The 12,360-nt window shown below is 35.6% G+C and overlaps 1 protein-coding gene and 1 long non-coding RNA gene across 2 annotated transcripts in view; one reads left to right on the forward strand and one right to left on the reverse strand.

The window, feature by feature from the left end:
• Positions 1-11,528, reverse strand: part of LOC141500511 (uncharacterized) — a 53,458-nt gene extending 41,930 nt beyond the window's left edge. Inside the window, exon 1 of the long non-coding RNA XR_012471947.1 lies at positions 10,852-11,528. This is a non-coding gene — a long non-coding RNA (uncharacterized LOC141500511). The remainder of the gene's footprint in view (positions 1-10,851) is intronic.
• Positions 1-11,669, forward strand: part of LINGO2 (leucine rich repeat and Ig domain containing 2) — a 380,445-nt gene extending 368,776 nt beyond the window's left edge. Inside the window, exon 3 of the mRNA XM_074203718.1 lies at positions 9,559-11,669. Within this exon, the coding sequence (XP_074059819.1) occupies positions 9,595-11,415 (1,821 nt within the window). The 5' untranslated portion in view covers positions 9,559-9,594 and the 3' untranslated portion in view covers positions 11,416-11,669. The remainder of the gene's footprint in view (positions 1-9,558) is intronic.
• The last annotated feature ends 691 nt before the right edge of the window (positions 11,670-12,360 follow it).

The following is a 12,360-nucleotide window of genomic DNA, read 5'->3' on the forward strand; positions in this document are numbered from 1 at the left end:
AGCCCTATAATCCCCAAAATCACTTGTGTATACAAATGTTGGGGACTTTATATCTGCAACAAATGCTGAGTTAACATGTCCTCTTACATCTTTTTATAGATCTGTTAAATATATAAACAAAATAGATGGAATCAGCTATCCACTTTTATGTTACTCATCAATCTGCTTCCATTCATACTCCTATTTAATTTTATCACAACTTGAGAATTACCTAATGATATGTTTGGATATTTTCTATCTAATTAATAAGGTCGCAACTTCTTTCTAATTAATTTGCTTAATCCTTATCCCAATCATTTAAAAAAAATTGAGTAAATTGGAGAAACCTGTTAAAATATTTTTTACTGACACATGAAATTATTTGCAACAAAAGGAAGATCAAATAAAATATCACCTCAAAATATTAGTATAATGTAAGATGACTTTTCTTCATTTCTCACATCATTCAAAATACCAGGATTCTTCTCAAAAATCCTCTTTGCAAGATAAAAACAAAAATGACTTGATCATTTTACTCTATCTCCATTTTGCCTGTATTCTCTGGTTTTTCTTCAGATATAATAGGAAATCAATCTCTTAGGTATCTCTTAAGCTTTACTTTCTTAATAGTCTCTCTCACAGTTCACATTATAAATAGGGGAAGCATCTCATAGTAAGATACATTTCAAATTAACTTTATTTTCCCCAATATTCTTTTTTGCATCTTATAAATATAGGAACAATATAATTCTATAATCAAATAATGACTCCCAAGTGGAATATAAGTTGATTGTTTTTGTCCCAAAACTTTCCACAATGTCTGGCTTATAGATTATATTGATCTTATAGATCAATACTTATAGATTAATTGATCTTCACTTGCCTGTACTACATGTGATGCAATCACCATATATGAATCCTGTCATAATATTGCCCTTCAACTTGGGATCTGTATTGCATAAACCTCTACGGGGGCCAGTGACAGATTTTCTAAGGGTGGAGCTGCTTCTGTCATTGTGAAACTGCAGCCAAACGCAAGTGAATTCCCCAGGCCCAAATAATATAGAAAGTACTGTTTATAAAACAATAGAGCTATAGAACCATGGAAGAGTCAAAGATTTTGGGATATAACTAGAGCAAAAGGACTGACAGGTATGTTCAGACATTTATTTTTAGAGAAATTCATTCCTTAAGGTGTACAATTTCATTAATCACCAGTTGCTAAGCTCAGAGTCTCAGCTAGTTGTTAAAGTTCATGAACAGATGGTCTCTTAATGAATACAACCTGTGTTATACTCATAAAAGGGCTAAGGTTTCACCCTAAAAGATAATAGTTTCCCTCAATTAAGCTGATATTGCCCAGAGGTCATTTGTTTGAGCTTTCTCTCTCTCTTTTTTCTTTCCTGTCTCTCTCAGGCTAAAATCTGAGTTTGCTAAGCCATCACTTTTATTTAAAGCTAATTTATCTAGATGAAGATAATTAGCACATATACTACATAAAAGTTAACCATAATATTTAGCATAATGCAGTTTCCCCATGATTTCAATAGTTTATAAAAATAAAAATAAAGTTAATTTAAAAGAAAAAAGAAAGCTCTTAACCATGATACAGATTATTAAAAGAAATAAATATCAAGCCAGAAAGTGGATAAAGAGCTGATCATTTAAGAAAATGTCTTTATTCTCTAAAAAAATCATAATCTGATAGAAAATAAATAAAATCAATTAATATAATGTGTCAAGTGACAGAATTTGAAATGGAGATGCCCCAACTACTTCAAGGGGAAAATATTAATAGGCATAATAAACTTTTGTGTATTAAATTTTTATAGATATCCTCATGTATAAAATGGGAATCATGATATTGTGGTGTAGTGTGGACATGTCAAATATATAGAACACATGCAGTGAAACCAGATTAAAATGTAATCAAGAAATATTTTGTTAGAAAAAATACAATAAAACATAGTTTTAATATATGGATTAAATTGAAAAACAATCCACAAGGATCCCTATGTATGATTTAGTGACCCCATTTCTATTTCAGTGTGACCCCCGTCAGTGTAGTAGAAAGAAAAGAGATTTAAAGTCAAGGAATCTAGGTTCAAAAACCACATCTTGACTTGTATTAGTAATAGTTTTGGAGGCAACCAATTTCGCCTTTCTGTAGTTCATTTTGTCTTTTGTAAAATAAAGATATTTGACTAGATGTTGCATAAACTTGTTTTTTTAAACTCTAATATAAAAGACCATGATAATTATCTATTGTTCTAATTTACATAGTATTAAATTGATGTTCTCACTGTGGGAGAAAAATATCCTAAGCCCTGCTGCTAGACTCATCACTACATTCATATGCAACATCCCATATTCAAAAATAATCCAGGGTTATGTTTGGACATTTCCTTACTAATCGCAAAATATTTTGACACATTCTCATTAACTAAACAATTAGCTTGGAGCCCCCCATACTAGTTAAATAATGTTACATTAAATTTTATTTGCTTAATAAACTGGAGAAACTTCTTTTCCCATATTTCCTTTCTTTGTATATATGTGTTTCTGTGGGTATACACACACACACACACACACACACACACAGAGAGAGAGAGAGAGAGAGAGAGAGAGGGAGAGAGAGAGAGATACACCCAAACATACAACCCCATTCTCTTAGGCTTAAATAAACATTTAAACTACTATCTATGCTATTTGTTAGCAGTATAATCAATTCATAATAAAGCAAAAACATAATTAGTGATTTATATTGTAACAACATCTTTATCCATCCCTACAATTGCTTATTGATTAGAGAGAGCACTAGGTCTGACGTTACAAAGACCTGAGTTCAAATGTAGCCTCCTAGTTGTGTGACTTTGGGCAAGTCATTTGACCTCTGATTGCCTGACAAATGTACTGGTGAAGGAAATGCCAAAAAAAGTCCATGAGCAACTTCAGTTAGACATGAATTAATAACAACAACATAACTGTTGATCTCTTAATTTTGGGAACACAGTCCTACCATTCAGCTCTCAGAGAAACAACCAGAATATCTCAAGATCCTCTCATAAGAATTATACATAATACATAAGAATTTTCTTATATATGGAATATTAAGGTTAAACCAGTCCTTTCAGAGTCCCTCCTGGCTTGTCAGGTAACTCTCCTTTATAACAGTTAAATCCTTAAAATCTTCACAGATTAAAGCTAAAACTCAATCTCCTCAAAACACTATATCACTTCCCAGATTATTCCAGGAATATCCATTGAATTGTCACTGTTTAGGATTTCACAGCCTCTTTCAGTAATAACATCTATAATGTCTGAATCTAGTGTTGAATCTAGTGTTATCTAAAAAACAAATCATGGGGAAAATTGCTTCTGGGTTTGCCATGGTATCCACATAGCTTTGAATAAGACATTTGAAAAATGGGTACTGCCAAAGAGTTTTCTATCAGCCAATTCCTTCTAGTAGGGGACCAATTCCAATACTATCATGTAAACTTGCAGGGGGGGGAAATTATAAAATTACTTCATTGGATCAGTGATCTGAATGGGAGTACTCTTTCCATTAGTGAACTCATTTATGTCCTATCTTCTTATATACTTCCTCTGCATAGCCTCATGCAAAACTTCCATAGAAGATTTATACTACACACTGTTGTAAGCCTTCATCTTCATTTCTTAACTTTCTATGTATACCAGAGCAGCACTTCAGCTATTTAAATTGTTATATATTACTTGCATTATTCCACTTGAAATCCCAAATCCAACATTTCTAAAACAAAATTCATTATCTTCCCATTAAAACCATACTTTTTCCTAATTTGCCCTTTCTGTTGAAGAAACAATTCTTCCTTGACTCCTTTATCCTCAGTGCCCATGTCCAGTCACTAATTATCAAAACTATCTGGTATTGACTAAGTAATATAAAGGTTTATCAATGGAATAAGTAGACCTACAATTTACATATCTATTCTGGACTATTGCAATTCTCTCAAATTTAGTACTGTCATTTCCAGGCTTTCTGTTCTCTACTAAGCTATCAAATTAATATACCTAAAATTATGTCCAAGCATATAATTCACAAGCACCAAAATTTTTCATTTTTTTTTCCTAGGATAAAGTATAAAAGTCTTGAGACTTCACTTTAAAGCTTTCCATAATCTGGTTTCACCTAGACTTCCAGATTTATTTTATATTTCCTCCTTTCACACACTCAAAGTTCCTAGCAACAGTACTACTAGCAGTTCCCCAAACTCATCATTCCCTCTCTTTTCCAAACCTCTTTATAGACTTACCATCCAGTGAATACCCTCCTAGAACTCTCAGCTTCATGCAAAAAACTACTTAGAGTTGGCATCCTTGCCAGGCCCCATTAGAGTGTGAACTCCTCAAAGTTTCCCTGAGGTCAGTCTTTACTTTTGTTTGTGTGTCTAGAGTTTAGTTCAAAACCTGGTAATTAATACCTACCTACTGATCCATTGTTCTATCTGGTTTTTTTTCCATGTATCCCAGTGAGGTTGCTAAAATGGGTATTCTTATTCCCATCTTAAACTAACAAGCATTTTATTCAACTTAGGGATACAAAGAAAGGTGAAAACTCTGATTTCTAGGAATTCACAGACTGATTGGCAAGACAAAATATAAACAATTGACTGCAAATTATTTATATAAACATACATATATGCGCACACACAGAGATAAACTTAGGAGTAAAACGATAGCATTAAAGAAAATTGGGACAGACTTTTTGCAGAAAATAGGATCTGAACTGAGGCATGAAGGAAGCTAGGAGATGGAAATGAGGATCATTCCAGGTTTGGGTATGAAAATGCACAGGTTCCAGAGATGGAATGTTTGAGATGAGGAACTGCAAGAAGTCTTTCTTTTGGAAGAGATATCAGAGCATAACTAATAAAGAAGATTCTGAAGATTGAGCTATTTTCTTATTTTAAAAAAGAAAATTTGCTTCAAAAACTTGGGTTTTTTTAATGATAGCCTTTAGAGATACATATAATCACAAGTAGACAATTATAGCTACTACCTGTAAATGAAGTACCTAAAGTGATATTTCAAGATTTAGAGATGAATTAAGTCAAATTAATTATTGGTGCAAATAGGGGAAAGCAATTCTGTAGAAAACTTAAAACAGTGAATTAGAATAAATATATGCCAGGCAATATGAATACATGCAAAATACATATTCATATAACAGCACACTAAAGTGATCTTGTGTGAAATATATTTAAAATAAGGGAGTTGAAATAAATTATTTCTAAATTTCCTGACAGTTCTAACATATAATTTATGGTAAGTGTTCTATGATACTTGTCCAAATGACTGTATTCATGAAGATGTGAATTGTCTGCACAAATTCCAAATTACTTTCCTCTATCAGCAGTTGATTTGAGAGCAAGAAATATACATATCTCTTAATCTTAACTTAAAATATAATTATCACATTTCTATATAGCTACATATATGTAAACATTTCATATATACATGTGTGTATGTCTATATATATATATATATATATAAATATCTCATGGCTAAGCACATTCATTTACTTATTATTTTCTACCTTTTGTATTTATCCCTATTTACATGCTACTATTTCATAGAATATAAGCATCTTGAAGAAAAAGAGTAACTCTTTTTTATCTTTCTTCCCTCCTCCACCTCACCTGGCACAGTACCTGCCACATACCACACTAAAGAAATCCTTTTTGAATTGAATTGAAATGAAATAGCATGTCCAGGCTTCAAACGCAAGACTGCAAAGGCTTCCTTTCCTCTTAAAATTAGTATCTAATGCATCAACACGCCATACATCTGTGACCTCAAAATTTGTTTTATGAGACATAGTTATTGGGGATATGATATTTAATTTTTTGAATTTGTAACACATTTTATACTTCATTCAATAATATTAATGATGATAATAAATTACATTTACATATGGTATTTGCCTTCAAACAATACTATAGGTTAAGTATTGTTATACCTGTTTTTATAGATGGGGATACTGAAGGCTCAAATAGCTTTCTGAGATGGATGTCAAATCCTAAACTAAAAAAGATTGGTGATGAAGGAATAATCTTATCCATATATAATATGTTCCAAATAAAATCAACTTAGTCAGGTATTGAGGCTTTCGGTTGATTTCAAGTTTCCCATAAAAGGCTTGCTGATCCATAGAAAGGTTCTAGCTAGTTGTCAATTCTGAAATCAGTCAAACTCCTAACTAGATTATAACAATTCTTCTGGAGGTAATTCCAGTAGAGATGAGCATAGGATTTTAGATCTCAGAGGAGCCTTAGAGATCCTTTTGTTCAACCACTTCATTGTGCAGATGAGAAAACAGATCCAGAAGTGACTTGCCACATAAGTAGCAAGTGGCAAAGCCAGAAATCAAATCTCAAATCTTTGACTCTGAATTTTCTTTCTACTGTACAAAGTTGTCTCCTTAAGTTTACTCTTGTCTAGATTTAGAAGCAATTTAGGTACTGTGCATTGATTATTTTAATTCTATGTTTGATTTGTATTTTTTTCCCATTGGGGAAAAAGCCCAACTCACATACCCTCATAATGTGTAACATTATAAGAGTGAATATTTAAATAGTTTTCTGCATCAGTCATTTATTGTCTTATGCCTTTGTTCAGTTGGCAGTCAGTGAATTAAATTAATCATAGAATCCCATGGCTAAGCACATTTATTATTACCATGTCATCCATCATAGTTGCTGTCTTCTCTCCCCATTCTTCTTAAACACACACACACACACACACACACACACACACACACACACACACACACAGATGCATACATCCTTTCTTTCTGTAGTTCATTTCCAAAAAAGTGAAAACCCCTTGAAACTTTCCTAAATCAACCCCCCAAAAAATGACCTTTTATTTTTTTCCTTTTCTTCATCTGGTCAAAGCAACAAAAATCCTTCCACAGTTTCTTCTTATTCTTTCTTCAGAGGGAATTAGTCTGGCTTGTTGGCTTGGATCCAGACCTGGAGTACTTCAGTCCTTAACAATCCAAACCAGCTCTCCAGGGCAATCCTCCAGCTCAATCTGTTTGCTTTGTGGCTTATTAGCAGAATGAGTTAGAAAATGAATACCTCACACACCAGAAACATCAGTATGAAAATAGCCAGCCTCACAGGCTGAGTTAAAAAAGGTAATAATCAGAAGGGCTGAAGGGGACCTTTGATGAGAATTCAATGAAAGGACTAAAGTCAGTTCCCCAAAGATTTTCAGTTTCAACTTTACTTCTAATGAAACAAAGTTTATCTTGTCAAACCTTGGTCACAGTTGGACATAACAGGAAATCTTTGTTTTCAAGGCTTCTGCTGACAGTGGAAGTTAAATGAATCCCAGCAGCTTGTCCTTCCAGACTAGAACTGACACCTGCATTGTGACAGGACGAACAATAGCAAGATCTTCATCTCTATTATCTAGGCTGCACCACAAAACTGTAATATGCTTTGGTACAAAATTACTTATGTCTGCATAGAAGCCCAGAAGCAGAATTGGAGAGGTTTTCCAGAGAAGAAGTAGAGTAGCAGATTACTACAACAGCAAAGTCTATTTGGTTTTCTCCATGATAATAGATAATGTCCTCTTTCACTTTATTAGTGTTTTACTTTCCCTGTAAATTGTTTTACTTCCCAATAAACAATTTTAGTTTAAGAAAAAAAAAACTTTATACATTCATTAGTCACATGGTTTGCTGGGTATATTAATTGGATTCAGAGTCAAGGAGAACTGGGTACAAATCCAGACTCAAGAGATTTGCTAGCTGTGACCTTTTGTAGGTCACTTAAACTCTGCCTTAGTTTTCTCATCTGTAAAATAGTGATAATAAGTTGGGTATGTTGGAACACATTTATAATCCAAGCTGAAGGTGAGTTTATCAGATCTCTTGAATTTAGGAATTCTGAAAAGCAGTGGTCTACAATGATCTAATGTCTACAATAATTTCAGCATTAAGATGGTGAGATGAGGGTATTAGATTATCTAAGAAAGGGCAAAAATGACCTAGATCAGAAATGATCAAAGCTCCTTTGCCAACCAGTAGGGAGATGTGATACATGAATAACTTCTGCATTTTCCAGCCTGGATGACATGAGGAGATCAAGTCTTTGAAAATAAAAATGAGGGGAGAGGAGGCTGGAGAGAGGGAGGGAGAGGGACAGAGAGACAGAGACAAAGTTTATAAAATCTACCTCACAGAATTGTTGTAAGGTTCAAATGAAATAATATAGGAAAATGTTTTTTGAACTTTAATGTACTATATGAGTTCATTGTTATTATTAATTAAGAATCTGCTCTTGATTACTTGATTGCTACTATTTTTGTAATATCTAAAAGTGTTGAGAGTATTTTTGCAATATTGATAATTTTTAACAAAGAAATTTCAAGGAGAATGACTTTGCAGCCTATCACATACAACTTTAACATGTCCATCCTCACCTTTGCCTCTTATGTTCAAGTTTCAAGGCTCATATGATTTTTTCTATAATATGCAAAGCATTTGCATATTTAATTAAATATGTGTTCCCACTTCCTCAAATTATTATGTATGTGATTTATATATTTGCCCATTTACATGTCTTGTTCTCCACCCCCAAAGAGACTGAAATCTCTCTGAAGTCACAGACAGTTTGTCATTTAGCCTTCATATCCCCACCCCAGCAATGCTTTATATGTTTTAGGCTTTTAGTATATTCTGCCCGGATTAGATTAGGTTGTGTTAGATTAGAAGGTATTTTTGGTTCTTCATTCCCATCAGACATGCACTTCTCACACTAATATTAATGGTTAAACCACAAGATATATCAAAAACACTATCTTTTTCTCCCTTCCTTAATCCTTCCCTATTTACTAAATACATTAGGAAGATGTGTGGTTGCCTTCCCATTTGCCCCCAGGAATAAAATACCTTCATGAAGGAAGAAACATTTTTATCTTTATTCTTAGTTGAATTTCTGTTTGTTTTGTTTTTTTAGGTTTTTGCAAGGCAAATGGGGTTAAGTGGCTTGGCCAAGGCCACAGGGCTAAGTAATTATTAAGTGTCTGAGACCAGATTTGAACTCAGGTACTCCTGACTCCAAGGCCAGTGCTTTATCCACTATGCCACCTAGCCACCCCTTTAGTTGAATTTCTAATGAAGTACATTAAAGGTACATGTAGCAGAAATCTGTGTGTGGTGTGTGTGTGTGTATATATATATATATATATATATAATGGTAATTAGCATATGAAAAAGAACTCTGAGGTGATTTTTTTTTTGCTTTAACAATCTTAATAGAAGCCTAGGAGTCTGAAAGGAAATTAAGTAGCTTGGTCTTAACACCATATGGAATCCTAGAGAGGAATGTCCCAGAAGGATTCATAAACCAGGAAACTGATGCAAACTGAAAATCTATTTTCCTACGAAGGAATTTTTTTTCATTTTTTTTATTGTGAATAGAAACCATTGGGAAATAGATCACTAAACCTCAACAGGGGATTTCCTTTTGTCTATGAACTAATCCTTTCTATACGTTCTTGTTTCCCTTTCTCCTACAGGCCCCTGAATAAGGTGTAGACCATTGAGGTGGAGTCATGCTTCACACGGCTATATCTTGTTGGCAGCCATTCCTAGGTTTGGCTGTTGTGTTGATTTTCATGGGCTCTACCATAGGCTGCCCAGCCCGCTGTGACTGTTTACCTCACAACAAATCTGTCTCTTGTCACCGAAAGAGGTTGATTGCAATCCCAGAGGGCATTCCCATCGAGACCAAAATTCTAGACCTCAGCAAAAACCGGTTAAAAAGTGTGAATCCTGAGGAATTTATGTCTTATCCTCTGTTGGAGGAAATAGACCTGAGTGACAACATCATCGCCAATGTAGAGCCAGGAGCATTTAACAATCTTTTCAATCTGCGATCCCTTCGCTTGAAAGGAAATCGTCTGAAACTGGTGCCCCTCGGGGTATTTACAGGACTGTCCAACCTCACCAAGCTTGACATTAGTGAAAACAAAATTGTCATTTTGCTGGATTATATGTTCCAGGATTTGCATAACCTGAAATCCCTGGAAGTGGGGGACAATGATTTGGTTTATATTTCACATCGGGCTTTCAGTGGACTGCTCAGCCTGGAACAACTCACCCTGGAGAAATGCAACTTAACAGCTGTACCAACAGAAGCCCTCTCCCACCTTCGCAACCTCATCAGTTTGCATCTACGGTATCTCAACATCAATGTTATGCCTGTTTATGCCTTTAAAAGACTTTTCCACCTGAAGCATCTAGAGATCGATTATTGGCCTCTATTGGACATGATGCCTGCCAATAGCCTTTATGGTCTGAACCTCACGTCCCTCTCCATCACCAACACCAATCTTTCTACTATACCCTACCCTGCCTTTAAACACTTGGTTTACCTGACTCACCTCAACCTTTCTTACAATCCCATCAGCACCATTGAAGCTGGAATGTTTGCTGATTTAATCCGGCTTCAGGAGCTGCATATAGTGGGGGCTCAGCTCCGCACCATTGAACCACAGGCTTTTCAAGGGCTCCGGTTTCTTCGTGTGCTAAATGTTTCCCAGAACCTGTTGGAAACTCTGGAAGAAAATGTGTTCTACTCACCCAAAGCCCTCGAGGTACTGAGCATTAGCAACAATCCCCTGGCTTGTGACTGCCGCCTCCTTTGGATTCTGCAGAGGCAACCCCTCTTGCAATTTGGGGGCCAGCAGCCAATGTGTGCTGGCCCGGACAGCATCCGGGAGAGACCATTCAAGGATTTCCATAGTACTGCCCTTTCCTTTTACTTTACCTGTAAAAAGCCTAAGATTCGTGACAAAAAAATGCAGTACCTGCTGGTGGATGAAGGGCAGACAGTCCAGCTGGTCTGCAATGCCGATGGTGACCCACAGCCAGTCATTTCCTGGGCGACCCCTCGAAGACGTCTGGTCACGACTAAATCCAATGGAAGAGTCACAGTGCTAGGGGATGGCACCCTAGAAATACGCTTTGCCCAGGACCAAGATACAGGAATCTATGTTTGCATTGCTAGCAATGCTGCGGGGAATGATACTTTCACCGCCTCCCTTACAGTGAAAGGATTTGCTTCAGATCGTTTCCTTTATGCTAACAGAACCCCTATGTATATGACAGATTCCAATGACACTAGTTCTAATGGCACCAATGCAAATACTTTCTCTCTGGACCTTAAGACTATACTGGTGTCCACAGCCATGGGCTGTTTCACATTCCTTGGAGTGGTTTTATTTTGCTTCCTCCTCCTCTTTGTATGGAGCCGAGGAAAAGGCAAGCACAAAAACAGCATCGATCTTGAGTACATCCCCCGCAAAAACAATGGTGCTGTCGTGGAAGGGGAGGTGACAGGACCTAGGAGGTTCAACATGAAAATGATCTGAGGTTCTACTACTAGCAGTGCTTTTTTTCTTTTCTGTGGCATTGTTTGTATCCAATAAACCAGCCTGGCAAATCAAATTGCTGGGTAGAGGGGCAGCTTGATGCAGCTGCCCCATTATTCAAATGGGGTATATAGGAAACAGGAAGATTTATTTGTGGTTGTGCAACAGAGCCTCTCCACCAAGAGGAAAGTGTGTGTATGTTTGTGTGTGTGTGTGTGTGTGTGTGTGTGTGTGTGTGTGTGTGTGGGTGGGCTTTTCACAGAGTTGGTTTTACTAAATGTTTGCATTGCAAATATTGGCATTCTGGGGATCTCAGTAATGAACCTGTTGGCTCATGTTCATGGACAATTGTTCAACATTTTCTACCACTACAAAAAGAAAAAGAAAAAAAAGAACAACCTACAGTGTAGGATTTACATATTAAAGACACATTTGTCTAAAACATACTCTCCAATTAAAAAAGAGAGAATTTGTATCTATGTTTATCATTTGTTAACGCCTTGCACCATAACCTATTGTTGGTTCAGCACCACAAAGAAATTGATATATTCTTTTCTTTTTCTTTTCTTTTCATTATTAAAACAACATATATGCTGTGTACATTTTAAAGCAATAGGAAGGAGTGGTTTTGCTTTTAGTTATTTACCACTACTGACCAAGTGTGATGTCACCATCTTTTAATTGCAAATAGCAAACATTGCAAAATAGAGATCCCTGTAGTTACCTGAGGAAAGAGACATAGAGAGATGAATTTGTCTAATTTTAAGAATCCAGGTTAGACTACCCAAGGCAAAATTGTTTTAACTCTGTTTTCTTCTGTTAATATAAATAAAGGCATGTGCCTAGTTTTGATACAGAATGGAATATTTTTTATACTTGTGATATCACACTGGACCAGTTTACTGTAACAAGCCCTTGGATTCACCCAAAAGAGAGAGCAAGCCA

Source organism: Macrotis lagotis, chromosome X (assembly GCF_037893015.1).
Source record: "Macrotis lagotis isolate mMagLag1 chromosome X, bilby.v1.9.chrom.fasta, whole genome shotgun sequence".
Lineage (NCBI taxonomy): Eukaryota > Metazoa > Chordata > Mammalia > Peramelemorphia > Peramelidae > Macrotis > Macrotis lagotis.